The following is a 19,801-nucleotide window of genomic DNA, read 5'->3' on the forward strand; positions in this document are numbered from 1 at the left end:
AGGTCAGCCTCAAGGACGTGACCCCATTTCTGACGCACGGGATATTACATGGATCGATTGATGAATCGAAGCATTAGACGACACCGATACAATTCGTTGGATCTCTTGATTTTATTCTAAAAAAAATGCAAGACCAACAGAGCAAACCAACGGGGAGGCAAGGTTTTAGGCATCAAAATCCTGGAGTCCGAGAAAAGCTGAAAAGCAATTGTACTTTCATACCCTGCTTCATTTATTTCAAAGTTTTGTTCAGACAACTCAGTCAGGAACATTTGATGATCTTTTTCAGTGCTGCTTTCCTCTCACTTCGCTCATAAGATACATATTTGTTAACCCACCTTCTTTCTTCCTATCGATTTTGGACAAGTGAACTACAAAACAATATTGTCGGTGATGAATCTATGTGCAAAAGTTGACAAATTACTCACAATACAGTTTATACATCTTCTTAAGCCCCCGTCACAAATAAGAAATTCAGCTCGGCCGACGTGCTGGCGAGCTTCAAATGTGAATTTTCGGCCGAAGTTCGGCCGACGTCCTGTCGATTACGCGGGCTTCTGGTGATTTTTAGAAATAAAAATTGATCCAAATATTGGCCTTTTACCAGGTTAGTCGATTCTGACTTCGTCCATGTCTAAGAGATGGTACCATGTCATGGGGGATTTTCAGTTTTTAGGGTTCGACGGACGTCGCCCGAGATTTTCATTGGGAAATACGGTCGACGCTCGGGCGATTTTGAAATTCGGCGAGCTTCGGGCGATCTACAAAGTCGGCCGACGATCGCATGAATTGTGACGCCGGCTCTACGACGGCGAGGAACTAGCTCTCATTTCATACATTCACCACATCTTCTACCCACCCAGGGCATTCGGTATGTCAAAAGGGCCAAACTAAAATTTGTTACTTCCCCCCTACTTAACGTTAGTACCTACGGTTAACGTTACCTATGTGGCCCGCGACAACTTGAAATACAACGAACTATTTATATCACTCTTGCTTCAGCGAAACCTGTAGATTTGGTATTAGATACTGTGTAGTGTAGAGTAATTCATAGTGCTAGTGATACAATGCAAGAGAGATATTGAAGTGTTACGTATGTCTTTAATCAGTCCAAGGGCGTGGAAGAAATGCAGATGTTATTATGGCTGCAGTGCAGAGGGTAGTTCATGTGTTCATAACCGACTGAGCATATTTGTCTACCGTTCTTGTATCTCGTGAACTGTCATATTTGGTGCTATATTTATATGTACCTTCCGTTGCTTTTTCTGATAAGAACTAGTAACTGTTCCGTTACTTTTGTACATATTGTAAAGCCTCCGTAAGATCATAGAATGTACGTAATAAGTCACAAACTTAGGGCAGCTAATACAGAACGTGTATACATTGTCAAATTTAGCAGGAAAGTTCATCTGAGTTGGTAAATTATATAATGAGAAATAAACCTATCTTCAACTCAATGAATTTTACACACCGGAATTTTCTGACCCAAGCGCTGTGGTCACCCTCGTTAAACCAGGACCCCATATCGCTACATCGGTCGCGAAAGGCCTTCTGATAGCTGAGGAAGACCAAGTCAACCTCCTTGGGAAGACCGAGTGATTCAGCCGACAATTCCGGCGAATAAAATTCCTTGAGTCGGAGATCTGTCTATTTCTCATTACAATGTAAAATCTGTTTTAGTTTCGCGGTCGTAAAGACGAAATGGATTTCCATACTCAAAAGGAGTCCTTTTGAACAGACCAGTTTCTGAAGATCGAATTCAGCGTTCACGTATGTTACACTTACACGTACACTGTTACTATGTTATCTAGATATCTATGGCTGTAAAAGTTTGCAGCCTCATGATTTTGAACCATCTAACCGGTGAGGTGGTGTTACCGGTGAACCGAGAACGCAGTCTCACACCGTACGTATTGAGAAATCTATGACGTAATACATGGTTGGTGTATCAGGCTTTAGTTCAAAGGTCACGACCTGCGGCAACCATCATGGCGGCGTACATGGAAAAGATGGAGGGCGTGATACAAGTCGTTCGCGAAGCCATAAGGCAACTTTTTGTGCCTTACAACCTCTCTAATATCCTACTAGGCGTGTCGTTTCTGGTGATTAAGACTGTTCCACCTATATGCACCTGGCTGTTCCCTGCCCGTGACGATCTGGGGCCGTGCGAGCTGGACTGGCGAGAGCAGGAGATCCTGATGTTTTTGCTGCTCGCTATCTTTGCCAAGACCCGCCGTGCTACTAGCATGCACCAGTACGCAAGCACAACCTATCTGTTCTCCAAGGCGGCTAACTTTATCTTATTTATGCGTGTAGACCCGCGGTTTGGCGCGATCTTCGCCATTCTGTGTCTGGTAATTTTCCTGATTTTCCCCAAACCCGCCTATACTGGGGAGGATACCATCAAGTTTTACTCCCCTGATAGCCTGGAGGAAGCACTTGCCTTGGCCAAGGGGAAGCGTCACGCCACCTACCTGCTGATGGAGTACTACACCGCGTGGTCCCCGGACTGCCAGAGTCTTGCACCTGTCTTTGCAGACATCTCGAACAGGTGAGTACGTGTTTACTGCATACCTTCACTACTTGAAATTTGAATCTACTCTCTCCAGCACAACGGCCAAGGAGAGAGCCTACATGGCTCTTGTAAGACCTGTCCTTGAGTATGGCTGTTGTGTTTGGGATCCCCACACCAGGGAACAGGTGAGGAGTGTTGAGATGGTTCAGCGAAGAGCAGCCCGCTACGTGTGTAATGATTATAGACGCACCAGTTCAGTCACTGCTATGCTGCAAAACTTGGGCTGGGAAACACTAGAACTGCGCAGAAAGATTGTCCGCCAAGTCACCCTGTATAAGATCATCCATAGTACTGTTTATGTTCCACACACGACCATAATTGTCCCGGTGGCTCGATGCTCCCACCGCACCAATCACTCCCAAACATTGCAGGCCATCGCATGAAGGAATAATTACTATAGGCTCTCGTTCTTCCCTCGGACCATCAACGAGTGGAACGAACTTGAACCTGGTGTGGCAGAGGCTCAAAACCGAACTGGGGAAGACCCTGCTGCATGATTAAGCCACCCCAACACGTATATAATGTAAATATATGTATTACTAACTCACTAAATTCACTTGTGCTGTCCTCTGCACACACAAATTCAGTTGTTTATGTTCCTTAGCGTCTTTCCTTTATTTTCCCTTTGTTTTATTTGTACCGGGCACTTGTGTTGTATCTAACCCATGCGCAACTGCTGATAGTCTCAGATATCAGGCTAAGCAGTAAAGAAGAAGAAGAATCAAATTTGAAAAGGATACTCAGGTTTCACACTGATGCAGATGAATTTGTGTTAGTGGTGGATTCAAGCTTGCGGTTGAAACTGCTATGCAGGGTTTTGCTGCAAAAGTGAAAAAGTTTGCAGTGATTTTACATTCGCAGTGAAGCGGTGACAGCGAAAATGCGAGAATTAAATCACCTCGAACATTTCCCCTTTTAGTACATGTATTTACAGTATTCTTCTAACATAGGGAGTAGTGAATTTTTGGTCATACTTGAATGTACATCTGCTCCTTAGCTCTTCCTTTCAATCTTACAAGTTACCTGCTTCTTTTCCAGGTTCAACACTAAGAGTCTGCAGTTTGGGAAGATGGACCTGGGCAGGTATCCAGCCCTGGGCAACAAGTACAAGATCGACACTGGAGGCATGAGCAAGGAGCTGCCCACCCTGATCCTGTATGAGCACGGTCGGGAGAAGATGCGGCGACCCGGCCACGACGTGAAAGGCAAAGTGGTGAAGTATTCCTTCTCTGACAATGACATTGTGCGTGATTTCGACCTTCGAGACATCTACGATCGTTCCAGGGGAAAGGTCAAGGAAGCAAAGGTGGAGAAGACTACAGATGGGGTAGAAGAAGTCACAGACACAACCAAGGACAAAACAGAGTGAAGAATGTCAAGAAAGGATTAGAAAATGACTGGAAAGAATTGCAAATGCATTGCTTAGGTATATATGGCTGGCATGATTGTCTCCAAACTTAGATTTAGGAACAGTGAGGTCTTGTTTGTTACCTGTCCTGAATGGAGCTGCGAGAGTTAAATGTTGAACACTGTTTAATGCTCCTGATCAAGATAACTGAGCCATTTCCACTACAATACAGGTCTAAAGGTAACCTTAAATGTAACTAGTAGCAAAGTCATAGTGTGTACTTTTGTACTATTTAGTTATTTGTTACAGTGATCTATTTGTTCACATGCAGAGCAGTTTTGATAACTTTTGTTAATTTTTTGTAACCTTTATTGTATGAACCTGAAGTGTATTATTGGGAGGTGTGGAGCTATCCATAGCATGCTATAGTGAATATATTGAATGTTATCAGCCAGGCGTAGCTAAACTGTGTGTATTAAATTGTTTGACATCACGCTTCTGGTGATATTCCTACTTTATATCAATGCCCCTTTCATGTACATGTTTGAGCATTAGAAGTCATTCACTTCAGTTGCTGTTGACTATTGAAAAGTGACTGATACTTCCTTGAACTAAGCAGTGCTGTTAGTTATAACCATGGGTGATTAGTCCCTTGATCGAAAATGCAGAAGAAACAGTAAGTATTACAATGTAAGTCAAATCAATAAAGAGAATATGACAAGCAAACAAAGGAAAAAAAACTATTAGAGACATTATTTTGTTTCAAATTATTTGCATTCCCTTTTTGATTTAAAGTTTTCAATCTGCTCCCAGCGTGGGACGAGTACAGATGTTGTTATTATGAGGCACAGGGTGTTTGAGCCTGTTGTTTGTATGGTATATACATTTCTAAATTCGGCTCTCTTATCTGACCTTCTGTTACCATTTGTCTACTTCTTGTGTATACAACAGTGACATTAAGATAACAAAGGTTGTAGATAAGGTAAGGAATGATGCAAGAAAATGGTAGGTGCAAAACATACCACATGATGTTGGCATACTGCCTAGTACAAACTTGTTTAGATCTTAATGAAAATGGCTGTGGTATTCCCTTCTCTGTTAGGATGCACTTCTTGTAGGAACAGCAGGCAAGTGCTGCTGCAAGAAGATTGTGGTCGGTTTGTGTGTGTGTGTGTGTGTGGGGGGGGATTTGGTAGCGGATATCTCCTGTGAGAAATTTTTGTTTTGTTTCTACTTTGTTCTCATTCTATCAGGACAGGTATGGAATCCAGCTCGGACCCTGGTCCTGCAACAATACAGTATACTTTCAGGTTTTTAGTACCCCTCTGTGTTACAGCTATCGTTCGTGCTTGGAAGGACGGAAGGGTGGCGCGTGGTGCTTGATGATTGACACGCAATGTTACCTGCTTACGGTACAGAAATGCACACCTGTTTAAGGTAGAAAAACATCTAGTATTCAGTTTATTGAAAATCAACTAGCATGACATAACACATGTACATGAAATACACATAATCTAAGACACAGGCACCGCCGTTTTCATCCTGAATTAGCACGACAGGGGGGAAAGGTGTGTCAGTGGAAGGGTTATCACACAGTGCACTTCTAACTCAAAACATGACAGAGAATGCGTGCTTTATATGTGTATCATGATTCATATTTCGTCGAGGTTGGAGTACACGGAGGTTCAGACGTTGAATGCAGTGTTCGTTTGTTCAGAGAAGACTGGTGTCTTAAGGAAGGACCCCGCTGCCTTCGCCACTGCCAGCCACGTCTGAAAAACACGGTTTATATACAGAAATGTTGCATTTGGCGGCTTTGCTACGTTACAAACGCATTCGCACGGTAAAGGCGCCGTACCCACCATATCGCATATACTAGTACTTCGTGACATTTTCAACGAAACTGTGACATGCTGGTTCCGTCACAAACTGGCGACACATCCAAGCTTCTTCCAAAGATATGCCCTCAAGTTATTGTCGTAAGCCTGTTATGCGATGTATACGACAGGTTGTTCAGGGTAATCTCCAAGCATATCTAACGGTTGCAAATACCGTATCCAACTGGCAAAAGGAGTTTTTATTGCAAGCGGTTGCAATAAAGACTCCTTTTGCCGGTTGGATACGGTCTTTGCAACCGTTAGATCTGCTTGGAGGTTAGTTCAGGGGTAAAGGACAGGGACCGAAAAGATACGGAGACGGATTCATAGGGTGTTTTTTTTACGTCTTGGCGTGCATGTGAGATATACGAATACAAATATGTTGCTAAGCTGGCAACGTGGTTTGTGAAAAGATGGTTATGAAAGCAATGGCGTTTTGAGCGTGAAGGAATAAAACAAAAGTTCAACAGATACTTTCGTCATGTTCGTGATCCTGCGCAATCGGTACGAATTGACCTCGGATGTTGGATTATACTAGACAGATTGTAATGAATAACAAACGTCTCGTCCCTTACCAGGGTCATGCCAGCTGAAGCGGAAGCCGCGGTCCACCGTGTCCGCGTCCGTCTTGAACCTGACGGTGACATCCTGGAAGTACGTCTCAGTAGGAGGAGCGGTGTCACCACAGAAACGCCCTATCATACGGGACAACCACGAGTTGGTCAAAATTCACAGAAAGAGTCTAGAAAATATATAGAACGGACCGGAAAGGCTCGTAGGTAGGGTATGTGTTCAAATATCGAAAGCTGCTCGGGAAGGATATTTATGTTTATACCGTCGATGTCATGTTAACTCCGTGCACCTGTTCGCCATCGCCATACCTAAGTAATGGCCATTCATCTGTGCTTGTTTGCTCTTGTACTGATTGACTGATCGGTTGGTTAGGTCACTCACTTTGTTACAGACATTGGGTTCCTGCCAATTAACCTGTTTACACTGCTAGCGCTAGTATATTACAAAAGACTGTTTCATGCAGTCATAAACGTACCAACACGTTCGTTGCCCTTGAAAATTTCGACGTAGTCGTACGAACACCCTTGGTATAAGCTCGGCTTCTCAAGGGCAAAGTCGTGGAATTCCAAGACCGTTCCATGGCTCTTCCCAGACAGCGTCCAAGCGCAGTCGACGTTGTTCTCATAGGCGATAGGGAAGCTGCGTTGGGCATATGACAAGAATGACTGCGTAACATACCCTTCCACTTCAACAAGTACAGGCTTTGGATGATAGAAATAGCACACACACACAAACAAACACACACACACACACACACACACACACACACACACACATACATACACAAGCAAGCAAGCAAGCAAGCAAGCACACACGCATGCACACACACGCACACTAACACACACAGCTTACCCAGGAGACATTATTTCTCCATCATGTCCGTGCAGCGCATCTCCGCAGTAGTCCTCATGCCCGGGCCCGAACTCGTGGTGGTTGCTTCCCTCCACCTTGTACTTGATCTTGAAGCCGGTGCTGGTAATGCTGGAGTCCGAGACCAGGTGTATCGTAACGTCATCGTGGAACACGCCTTCCCCGGGATGTGAGGTACCGCACCAACGTCCTGAAGACATGTACAGAATTGATAAACATCTGTTACAGCGGCATTTGCATTTTGATTGAAATGAGTACACTAACAGTTATATATGCAATATACAGGATGTCCATGTGGCTTAACTGGTAGCAGCCTCACAGTCACGGTTCAGATCCTACTTCCAATTAGTTGGTAACTGGGAGACCCTGGTTCAATCGTGGGTCGGGGACATCTACGTTAGGGCTGCAGTCGCTGCACCCGTCTTTCGGAAGGGATGTACATGTAAAATGGGGGTCACGTGTTCGAGGAGGTACATCGAGCTCCTCGAGTACGTTAAAGGGAAAGGGTCAGCAGCCGAACGAACAAACGAACGAATATGCAATATAACGTTACATTGGTCAATACAGCGAAAGTTGACGAAAACTTTTTTGTACTGAAAACACCGCCGTCTTGATCGTTAAGCGCCCTACCACCCTGTGGGCGTACGTATGTGGTACGAATTGGACTGACTCACCAAGAGAATTGGTCCCAGAAAATATCTCCATGTAATCATTTTCACAGGTTCCAAAGATAGGGTCTCCAGGTTGTAGACTGAAGTCCTGGAAAGATATGGTGATGACACCGCCATGGGCCTGGACGGTCCAGAAGCAGTCCAAGTTGTTATCGTACGGTGTCGGGTAGTCGGGAGTGTTGAAATGGCCGCTGTCGTGGCTGAGGACTCCGCCACAGTCTGAAGTAGCAGAAAACAGTCATCTTCAGAGTGTGTTTCCGTCGGCCCAACAGGTGAAGTACGCACACACACACACACACACACACACATGTATCACAGACTTACCCCCTCAGAAGCATAGAAGCTCTCTAACAGAACACAGTGATTATAGTGACTACAGTAGAAACAGAAACACACACATACACAGATACACACACACATGTAGATGTTGAGTAGATAATGGCACTAGCTAGGAGAGCAAGGAATGAGGTCTTGACTCAGTGCTTGCCTGTGAGAAGTGATCTGGACAGACGGGTGTCTGTCTGGTGTATTGATACCAATCGGTTACAGATGTCAGACTGGTGTCTCTCCGGACCCCCAGCGGATAGATCTTCCTATGGTTATTACTAAAACATCTTGCTACATAACACTGGTATCCCCTCAAACAGGATTCGTCTCGAATCCTTTAAAATATCTTATTACATGTACTAATAATAGGCACCAAGTATGATCTGAGTATAACGGTTGAACACAGAGAGGTCCGATACAGTAATATAAACAGAGATGGTAGGATAAACATTGCAAGACCATAAACGGGCACGGGTGTGACAAGCAATTGACTTCTTCCGGATGATTACAAAGCCTCACAGACGGACTGCTGCTGCGATGATAGAGACAGAGGCGTCTGGGTACTTATTTCAAAGCACGAACATAAAACAACAAACATAAACAAGCAAACTTTGAACAGTACGAGCAAGTTCTACGTTACCGCAGCATGGTCAACGCAGTATCCGACATTACCCAGCTTCAGGGTGGTCGGCAAATATCAACTCATAATGTCACATCTAGCATAGACTGTCCCGTAGGCAAATCAGTTCTATCTAGGGAAGGCATCATGCAGTCTCAATACAAAACAATACAATATAGCGTCCACAAGGTGGATCCGTTTCCCGTAGGCTTACGAATAGTCCACCTGGCGGGTCCGTCACCCGTAGGCTCACGAACATACAAGAATACAAGACATCGTGCAATAATGGTACCTAGCTACAAGTAAACCACAAAAGTTCGAGATGTTGCACAAAGTTCAGTGGTCCGGCAGGATACGCGGAGAAGTACTTTTTCACAGTTCGGCTAGTTTTCACGGTAGAAGGTCACGCTGGTTATCACGGATGGGCAGCGACGGGTTCCGTCGTAGGGGTAGTCGGACTGGGTCGCGATCAAGTCGGCATGGTGGGTCAGGAAGACGGCAGCGTAGTCGGCAGGACAGCGCTCACGGGGTCTTGCGCACGTGGTCGGCGGCGGGTGGCATCAGGACATCGGCGGCGTGCTCTGGTCTGAGCGACGGCGAGCAAGGAGTCCGGACGCCTGGGCACGTGGCAGACGTGGTCGGCTGGCAGGCTGGCTTGGTTAGATGGAGACACGTCGGGCGAGCTGGGTCGGTGTGGTACGGCGGCAGGCTGGTTAAGCGGACGGCGTGATAGCGTGGTAGGCCGAGGCTGGCTGTCGACGTGGCACGATGGCAGGCATAGCATCGCAGCACGGACGGATGCTTGGGTAGCCGCTGATCTCGCTACCGGGCGACTCGGGCGGCATGGTAGCTGGCCAAGGCTTGCGTCGAGGCGGGTCCGGCCGTTCGAAAACGGCAACCACCGCTATGCCACCAGTGTTGAGTAGATAAAGGCACTAGCTAGGAGAGCAAGGAATGAGGTCTTGACTCAGTGCTTGCCTGTGAGAAGTGATCTGGACAGACGGGTATCTGTCTGGTTTATTGATACCAATCGGTTACAGATGTCAGACTGGTGTCTCTCCGGACCCCCAGCGGATAGATCTTCCTATGGTTATTACTAAAACATCTTGCTACATAACATAGATATCACACACATGACACAAACAAATGTAAAGCTTAAAAAGTTGGTTAAAGCAAGGAGGTCCTTGGTAAAAGTAAGTAGAAGAAAAGAAAGCTGCCACATATAAACAGAAAAATACATTCGCACAGCTAGATAAAAACGTCTTCGATTTACTGAAAAAAATAAGCGTTAACTTACGTTTACCACATTGTGCCGAGTTCCCCACATAGACTGGGTCCAGGGAGCACCAGCCGCCGTCCCCGTTATGGTCCGCGCCCACACACGTGTCCCAGTCATGGTTGTCGTAGTTGAACGGATAGATACACTCCTCTGCCACCAAGGATGGAAACCGAAGGTTCAGTCATATCAAATATTCTTCAATCAATTCACAAGAGGAGAGGGATCTTCAAAGAACTCTTCGTTCGTATCAATGAACAAAATCTTAATTCAATCTACAGCACTGGATTACAATATGAAAATATCAGACTTTCAGATTCGCAATATTTCATCAGTGATGGAAAATAATGAATGAAATCTTGTATAGTTTTGTATTGTATTGTATAGTTGTCTATTAAAGCTTCATCAACATGACGAATGTAGAGAGACTTATCAATGGCGACTTGCACCCTAGCAAAAGAATAGACAGAAGAAAGCTAACCCTCGCCACATTCCTTCCAGTTGCCCACGTACACGGCGTCCAGTGAACACCACAGGGCGCCCAAGTCATTCCGTATGCAGCCGGTGTACGTCACGTTCTCATATTCAAACGGGAAATGGCACGCTTCTATATGTGAAAAATACACGAACAAGACATACATGACTGATATGAATTGTGAACAAACCAGTCGAAGGAAGATGCAATGCATGTTGTTCTAGGAAGAACCGAGTGACAACTTTTAGTCAAGTGCTGTTAAACAATGTCTGTACGCTTTTATGGTGAGACCCTGGGTCTCACTATCACCCATATGTCGATTGCAAAGTTTTTTAAACTGAGAAATAAAGTGAAGACGACGTACGTACCTGGCTTGTCGCCGTCGGTAACCACTGAGAAAGGACATGAAAACACGGTTTCAAACATCAATTGTTATGATAGAGGTGAATTGGGACATTATACACTATGCTTTCTGATAGACGACGACCCCTAGGCCCCACACCACCCCACCCCCAACACACACACACATTTTCCTGAATGTTTACAGTTTACTCCTGTTCGGTTCAGCTTTACTCAAATGGGAAGATATCGATGTCACATATTGAATCAATGTTTTCAGGGGCCGTTTTCACCTACTTACACTTTTTCAAGGGATCGGAATGCTTCGGCTAACACTCGTCCATAAAATTCGAAGAGAGAGAGGGATGAGAGAGGGAGAGAGAGAGCCTGAGAGATAAAGATAGATAGAGAGATAGAGAGAGATAAAGAGAGAGGGGGACTGGGATAGATATATAGATAAATAGCGCGCGCGCCAGAGAGAGAGAGAGAGAGAGAGAGAGGGGGGGGCAGCTCATTTACCTTGAGCAGAAGCCGCTACTGTGAGCACAGCGAAGATGAACAGCATCATATCTGGTACCGCCTGTAAAAGGTTCTGAATGTTGGATGCTGTGTGACTCTTTTTATATACAATGTGTAGGGGTATACTACTGCTGCTCGTGCCATCATGTTAGATGTACACAGGAAGGGCCTTGGATTGATTTGAGGGGTGCTAATTTTGAACATAAACAAAATACGAAAGAAATGTCAAGACCTTAAACGGATCTTACTGATAAAGATAACTTTTTACTGACGAAGTGTCGTCCTATTTTCCTAAATTTGTATGTTCCTTTGGGCATCAGTTGTCGGAGACATTTTAAGAAATATGTTGACCCCTCCCATCGTCATTTCCACATTTCAAGGATAACGAGTAGTCAGTTACTTTATGTCTTTGTTTTAACAGACTTTAATTGGTGTCGGAAGTTTCCAAGTGCCAGTTCGTCTACCTTTCATCGATTTTATGTGGGAGGCTGACAGGTGTACAAGACGACGTAACTAGCATATCCCGTTTGCCGGGTTCACACTCCCTGTAGGAAAACAAAATTATTATTTTTGTCTCGATACAAGTATGGCCTTCAACCTCCGGTTCGTCGTGACAGAAATAGACACAGTGGAGGTGTTGTCGTATGTTTTACAACGATTGTATCTCAATTGGATTATTTATAATTGACGTGCCGTCCTTGACATGTACTTAAATGTCACTGACGAACTTCGGAGAGGTGCTTATTATCGACCATTTGATTCGAAAACACACACACACAGATAAAGGCAGGCCCAACAATCAACTAAGGTCGGTTTAAGAAGTTAAACCTCTTTAAACCAACTTGGGAGGCTATTGGATCTCTTAATGAAGTATCTGCCTGGAGCTTACAGGCATGTCATGATATACGCATGTAGTTGGTAAGAATTAGCTTTCGAAAAGAATCCCTTAAATACTCAATAATCTCTTCCATTCATTAAGCCGGCGTCACACAACACCGGACGAGTCTGCGAGCTCTAAAGGGACATTTTTGGTAGCAATACGGCCGGAGTCCTCTAGATCACTGCGCGATATTTAGCATTCGGCTGACGTTCGCAGGTCACCGAGACCCGTCCATTATGACAGGGTAAATTTTCAGGGGAAACATTCGCTCGATTCTCTGGCGATTTTGAAATTCAATGAACTTCTGGCGATCAACGAATTCGACAGAAGGTCGTTGACAGCGGGACGCCAGCTTTAACTTAAATACCTTTGACATTTCTTAAATGTGACGTATTCTGTCAGCAATACGTGTACGGTTGCTCTTAAGTCTGCCCGTGAACAGAAGCCAATCTTGCGCCATATCAATTTTCTCTACTGCGTGGTCTTGACAAGTTTGATAAGTTCCTGATGTGGTTTTCGTGGAAAGTGCTGACGCTACGTGTTCAGACTGGCTTACGTGCTTACGATCATGGCTATATAGTCACTGACTACCTTGTTGGAAATCGGGACTATAGCTGAATGCCAATAACAGCACACTTTGGTACTATGGTTGGAATCATGTCGATGTGTCGTTCGTCTTGCAAATCTCTTGCGCTTTTCGCATTACACCTAATCTTACGTTTAACTCTTGCTGAAGATGCGGGCACCTCATCGACAACTTGTAACGGCTCCCCCGGCCCAGCACCAGACACCCAAGGCTGCAGCGTCACCGGGAACTTTGTCTTTCACAGTGGGAACTGTGCGGACAAGAGCGAGCTGAAGGAGATCAAGACAAGGCTTCAGGAACTTTCGGGTAAGATTTTGGTACACTTCTAAGGTACTAGTAATATTGTTGTACTACTATTATTGGACATTTTAAGCTTTGGTTAACGGAAGGGACAGGGGCAACGAGGCCAACCATAAGAGGACGGGGGCAGGGAGGAGGCTTTCAGTGACAATAATGGCGACACAGGGTAGTTACTGCTCAAAGCAATCGAGATGACATAGTTTTTCTATTACATTGCATCTTCTCGGCATATTAGTCTGAATAGGGACACGTTTGAAGGTTGATTCGCGACTTTTATCTATAGATGAAGGTATCATATAAAGGGCAATGATATCACGGCCAATCTTACTCCAGCGGATACTTAGCATTTCCCCCTCGCAGCAGAATGTGGTCTATGTTATACCTGCTCCGACTTGCCATGGGGCCATGGAATATTGTTTTGGTCGCTTATAACCGACAGGGTTCTGGCAAGCCTCTCTCGCCGCACAGCTGATCCCAATTTGAGAAACATATCATGTTTGCAATGAACTATTACTGAAGGTCAATGTTTATCTTATTCTCGTTGGCACAAACAGAGTTCAGGGTCCCGGATGTGGAAGGGAAAACTTGCATCTCTGAACAGGCCGGCGCGCTGAGGTACAACAGAGCCACCACACAGCTCCAGGTTTGCGACGGAAAGGTGCCCTCTCATTCCTCCCCAAACTCTGTACTTCTGTTAACGTTATGGCTTTAACAGCTTGGTCAAATTGCATAGACAAAGCTAAGCTGTCCTTGCTACTTAAGCTAGTTACAATGGGCAGAAATGATTTACTAATGTGCTGTCATTCTTTATTTAACGTTACATACGCTACAAAACCAACAGCTCCATTCATCCTTCGTTCATCACATCTTATACACGATGAATGATACTCAGATTCAGACTTTATTTTCCAATGACATAGCAGGTAGATCAATAAAATCAATATTGCCGGAGGATTACGTCATTGATTACAGCATTGTTGACGACTTCACTCGGCTTCATACGTGTTTGCTTATGCAAATAGTTTCACAAACGATTTAATGGTATCATTTGCACACTTCATTGAAGAAGAATAATTTCTTCACATTGAAATTATGTTTTCTAACTAAATTATACATGTAAATAAAGGCGGTTTTATTGCTGCTTTCCTCCCCACGGTGCAAAAGCAATGTATGGAAGATTCTGATTATAGTGTGCTCAAGTCAAGCTAAAGTCCAACGATCGGTTAAAGACGTTCCCATTGATGTTATTTGTAGAGCTGGCAAAATGCTGCAGGAGAGGCCGTCTCAAGGAGAGGGGGATCTGAGGGAAACCCTGCGATGTCCTGCCGTGAGATCTTCACGTCTGGGTTCTATAGAAGTGGGCTCTACTGGATACGGCTCTCTGCACGGGACGAGGGGGCAGTACAGGTATCATGGCAGATGTACAGATGACATGAAACTCTTGCTTTATGCTCTTAATAATATCAGAATATGTATATCCTTATACTTCCAGGTGTTTCCTCAGCATAGCACTCCAGCAGAACCACATAAAACATTATTCGTGGCTCTTTTACAGGTTTGGTGCGAAATGGGTTTCAAAGATGGCGGCTGGCTCAGGGTCTTTAACATGATGGCCAAGGGAGCCACTAAAGACGAAGCTGCTGCCATGTACAACATCATCAAAGGGTAAGAAAAAAATGCTGATTTTGACCCCGACACTAAACAGGTCTGCCGAGTCCCTCAACCTCACAATATGGATACTGCTGATTAGATTTCAAATTTTATTCTTAGGTGTGTATTATGTACACATCCAGTAAAAGCACCCAGGAAGGGCAAGAAATATCTGTAGTACTCATTTCATCGTGTAGACTTGACGAAATCAACAGCAAATATCATAACAGCCGAGCCCTGCAGTTCAACCCAAGCCACAATACCCCACACACTACCGAAAATGTAACTTTCTCGGCGAAGAAATTTTAATTTTAAAAAAGCTGCCATCTTATTTTCAGGAACGGACCGATCCAGGCAGTTCTCCCTAACACCACCAGCGGCGCTATTTACACCCAGGGTCTGGACCTGGGGATGTACCATGAGGTAAGGACCAATCAAAGTTACCTGAGTAAACAGGCTTTTAACATCTGCTAACTTACTTTTTACTTTTCCCCAAAAAGACAATGGTGGGGATATTATCACTTCACAGCATCTCATCATCCGTCAACAAACAAACAAACAAACAAACAAACAAACAAACAAACAAACAAGCAAACACAACATAAATGCTGTACCCTGCAGGTTGTGTACGGTTGGGCGAAGTCGTCTGATGACGTGGTGTCGCACTACGGCTACTACCGTGACGACCTGGGCCTGAAGGGACATTGTTACATCGACGGCTACTGTGGGGACAACACGGTGGTGGCTACCATGACCAGTAGCGTCACAAGAGAGAAGAAAGAGATCAAGGTGATGATAGCATCGTGTTTGGGGAGAGTTTGCTCCGTATGTTAAGTGGAGGAGGTGGTGTACGTTTACCATCTCTGGAAAGTCTGGCTTATTTGAACTGTTCAAGAAGTGGGTTTTCTCAACTTGTACTCTGTTGGTCTGATCACAGAACATGATAAAGCTATTTTTCTTGATTCAACGTCTACTGAAAATCTATGTCATGAACGTCCATGTTTGTTTATGGGAAAATGTTACTTTCTTCCCTTTTACAGTACAAGAGCCTGTCAAATTCAAAACCATCATAAAAGTGTCATAGAACACAATTAAAGTGATACTACTATGTAGCGAGGAAAATGTTTTACTGGAGAAGGCTTCTTTCAGATATCAGGTGTCTCTAAAGTTTTAGGTACATTCTTGTGCAGCATTCACTGCCTACATGCACCACAGCACCAAAATGTACTTTATCTATTGTTTCTTTAGACTGGAAGTGACCCCACGTACCCTCACGTGGGGCTGGGCTGGTCGACCCAGCAGATCACGTGGGGTTACGACCTGAACACATCTCCTCACGGCCACTGGGCGAACTGGTACACCAGCTCCTGCTGTTTGACCGGAAATACCGCCGACATCCGGGATGCTGGGAGCAACTGGCGCTACTCCATCCTCATCCGCTAGAGAAAGGAAATGTGAGGACGTCATCATCAGGACATCATCACCATCGTGATGTAGGCCAGGACAACATAAAACAGTTCACCAATGTTATACCAAAGGCAACGATATTGTTTATCATGACTAAGTAGCAATGTGTCCCATCATTTTCTAGCTATATAACACTATATGCGACGGACTAGTGTAACAGAACAGAGCTTCACGTCTCGGTATTTTCAGCTTCAAGCAGTTGCAGTGCGCTAGTGATCTGGTAGACGGCGTAGCAAACTATACCTGTTCGTGCGACTGCTTGTTGTGACATAAACCTATCGTATGTACAGAATGTTGTCATTATCATCAAAGCGTATTTTCTTATATCAAAGACAGAAACATGAAAAACATCTGTCGTCAGTATCAGCATTTCAGATTCTTCCCTTTCATTTCAAATTTCAAACTCTTTGAAAGATCGAACAGATATTTTGCTTATTCTACGAAGAGACATAATTCCAGCAATTTGTACTTAAAAGTCATATGATTTATGTCAGCAAGTTTGATTATAATTCTTGGGGGCATTTTTGTTGCCTTTGACTTACCTCTTGAATTGGAACGTTTGCATAAGTGTTCTTCATGGTTCAACTTAGCCAGTGTCTCTTATTTCTGAGTTGAAATAACCGTTCATTATACGTAATCATAAGCCAGTCCAAAGAGTTGTTCCTGGACTTTTTAAATGGTATGGATTCGGCCAGCTGTTATCCTTCCAGAGGCGTGGTAGTACATACGTGTTTCTCGGCAGAGGTCATAAGCGGTCAAAAACATGTACAAGAAAAAGACTGGTAAACGCTGGGGATATAAACTCATGCAGTCACGTTTGGGATCATATTCTAAGTCACACAGTGCAGCAGCGACACCTAACTGCAGTGTGAAATAAAACCAGTCAAGATCGCCATGATATGAAGAAAGGTGACAGGCAGTCACCGAAATGTAGGCTTCGGTTAAAACACTTCATTCTGTGTATAGAACGTTGTTATCCGCTGGTTAGCGTCCATAAATCACATCAGGCAATGGCACCTCGTACTGATCGAAGTGAAAGCCCCCGGAAATCCAGGGTAACATCAAAGTAACCACAGATAAATGAATCAAGCACTTTGACGTCATCAAGGTAAATGAACAAATATCCATGTTTTATGTGCAACTTCAAAAATACATATGACGCGGACTGTTTCCTTTCATTTAAAGCAAGAGGAAGTGTCAGTAAGCATGTAGCCCTCACAATTACATCTCAGGAGAAGAATTTTACCAAAGGTCTCCTCAGTTACAGGGATGATAGACATGGTATGCAGAATTTCCGAACGGTCTGCGTCATTTGGAACAGAGGTTATGACTAGTGGGCTGATAACACTAGACGGCGATCGCTGAGTGATCATTTAGTGACCAAAATTGTATTTGTGTGACCCTTAATTCATAATTGTATTTAAATTAAAATTTAAATTATAATTGTAACATGATACACGATATAAAAGTGTGGTTAAAAGTACAAAAGAAAATTACAAAGCGTGAAACGATCCGTTCACTCTCTATCTAGATCTGTGAAATCCGTTGTTTGGTCAAATGTTTGGTCGCCCAACGATCGCTCAGGGGTCGCAGCCTCTGGTGGAAAGGGGGTGTAACATATATACGTCCATAAACGAAGGCAATCATAACGTTTTCCCGTGGCTATTCCACGAAATATATTCGTTTTGAAAGGTGTGCTCCAGGCAAGGCCTCGGAATTTTATCTCATGTTAGTCGAGTCCTTGGTAGCGTCTCCTGATTGCACCTACTACTTCATTAAGCAGATTTAGATCGAAGCGGGCCGCTTGAGAGGCTGGGGCTTGAAGTGTATTGAGTGGGTAGTTATCGGACTTTGTGCAATTAAGCTACCTGCTCGACCTAAAATAAAACAAAAGCCAATATGGTGCTAAGAACAGACTACATAATTATACATCGTGGTACAGCCATGTTGCTGGTAAAGTTAGAGTCATCTCGGGGAACGGGCCCTCGTGATTATAGGCAACATTTCCATGGCCATGCCTTCAGAGAGTTAGCAATTACCTTGTAGGTGAGAAGTGAGAATATGAGGTGCAATCAAATTCTTGGTCCGAATCCTCGTTATTTGTATTGTTTGTATTAAGAGTAAAAGTCCAATATTCAAGGTAAAGGTTTGGTAACATATGTGTACCCTGCCGTTTTGGCAACCCTGTGCGAATGTATCAGAAGCCTAGGTTACACATAGCCGAACATGGCTCCCGAACGCTAGCCGACTCAGGTCGGCGGTAGTTCGGGAGCATTCTGACCAGTTTTTGGGCCACGCCTATCTTTGGCGCCGAACATGCGCCGAAGATGCGCCGATCATCTCCTAACCAGTACATGACTTACTCCCGAATGGGCCCCGAATGCTTTCTAGCTTACTCCCAACCATCCCGACCTCTAGCCGCAGACTGCCGAATCTCTCCTGACTAAACCCCGACCGATTGCAGACCCTCTCACGAATTTAAATGGACATATTCAGCGACTTTCAAAAGAGGGGTCATTTTCGGTTTTAATCAAAATAATCCATTCTATTATGTTGTTAACATCACCGAGAGATCGAATTCGGATCATTGCTAGCTTTAATACTGCTTTTAGTGTTCTTCTTCGTTTTTGGTCGTGTGAAGGTCGGGGGTGATTCGCCCACGTTCCGATAGTAGTCACTTGGTTGAGAATTAGTTAGCAGAGTTTTGTCTACGGCCTTGGGGTGAGTTATGGGTAGGTTGGAAACTAGTTGGGAGTAAGTCAGTAGTGTTTCTGGCGTGGTTAAGGTTCTAATTTTACTACTGACTCAATCCCGAATACCAGCCGAGCACTAGCCGACCGCGCCGAACACCAGCCGAACACCAGCCGACCCATTTCAGACCCTCCGTCCAGAGCCGAATGTTTTGAAATTTTCAAAACATTCGGCTGGCGCAGCCGAACACCAGCCGACTCAGCCGAACGCCAGCCGACTCGGCCGAACGCCAACCGAGCTAGCTCCCGAATCACTCCCGAATCACTCCAACCATGGTCGGGGGAGAGTCGGGAGGCCATGTTCGGCTATGTGTAACCTAGGCTAGAGGCTGCCAGCCATTCATTTACCAACAGCCTTGTCCGATAAGCCCATTCGCGGTTCCAACTACGCATGTGTCAAAGGTAAAGGTCCCTGAGACGTAAACAAATCCCGTCTGGGCGTTGTAATGCAAATCTACTCTCCAAGCAGAGCTAGGGTTTCGGCTGGTTTCTAACGTGTTTTTAGGCGTTTTTGTCATGCCTTCTACTTTGTCATCGTTTTTGTTGTGCTGCGACACAACAAAAACGATGACAAAGTAGAAGGCATGACAAAAACGCCTAAAAACACGTTAAAAACCAGCCGAAACCCTAATCTTGGGTTTGCAGCACAACAAAAACGATGACAAAGTAGAAGGCATGACAAAAACGCCTAAAAACACG

At 44.6% G+C, this 19,801-nt stretch overlaps 3 protein-coding genes across 3 annotated transcripts; 2 read left to right on the forward strand and 1 right to left on the reverse strand.

The window, feature by feature from the left end:
• Positions 1-1,955: 1,955 nt before the first annotated feature.
• On the forward strand, positions 1,956-4,641 carry LOC136430334 (thioredoxin-related transmembrane protein 2-like). The gene is made up of 2 exons (XM_066420844.1): positions 1,956-2,551; positions 3,614-4,641. The coding sequence occupies exons 1-2, from the start codon at positions 1,989-1,991 to the stop codon at positions 3,942-3,944; spliced, it is 894 nt and encodes a 297-aa protein (XP_066276941.1). The 5' UTR covers positions 1,956-1,988; the 3' UTR covers positions 3,945-4,641.
• Positions 4,642-5,374: 733 nt separating this feature from the next.
• On the reverse strand, positions 5,375-11,595 carry LOC136430332 (CUB domain-containing protein 2-like). The gene is made up of 9 exons (XM_066420840.1): positions 11,470-11,595; positions 10,980-11,003; positions 10,618-10,743; positions 10,158-10,289; positions 7,918-8,133; positions 7,226-7,433; positions 6,849-7,012; positions 6,376-6,495; positions 5,375-5,695 (listed from the first exon to the last, which is right to left on the reverse strand). Exons 1-9 carry the CDS (start codon positions 11,516-11,518, stop codon positions 5,655-5,657), a joined length of 1,080 nt encoding a protein of 359 aa, XP_066276937.1. The 5' UTR covers positions 11,519-11,595; the 3' UTR covers positions 5,375-5,654.
• Positions 11,596-12,583: 988 nt separating this feature from the next.
• On the forward strand, positions 12,584-16,999 carry LOC136430331 (uncharacterized). The gene is made up of 7 exons (XM_066420839.1): positions 12,584-13,241; positions 13,790-13,893; positions 14,490-14,642; positions 14,791-14,900; positions 15,224-15,308; positions 15,507-15,674; positions 16,134-16,999. The coding sequence occupies exons 1-7, from the start codon at positions 12,968-12,970 to the stop codon at positions 16,326-16,328; spliced, it is 1,089 nt and encodes a 362-aa protein (XP_066276936.1). The 5' UTR covers positions 12,584-12,967; the 3' UTR covers positions 16,329-16,999.
• Positions 17,000-19,801: the final 2,802 nt, after the last annotated feature.

The sequence above is a fragment of the Branchiostoma lanceolatum genome, chromosome 3 (genome assembly GCF_035083965.1).
Source record: "Branchiostoma lanceolatum isolate klBraLanc5 chromosome 3, klBraLanc5.hap2, whole genome shotgun sequence".
Lineage (NCBI taxonomy): Eukaryota > Metazoa > Chordata > Leptocardii > Amphioxiformes > Branchiostomatidae > Branchiostoma > Branchiostoma lanceolatum.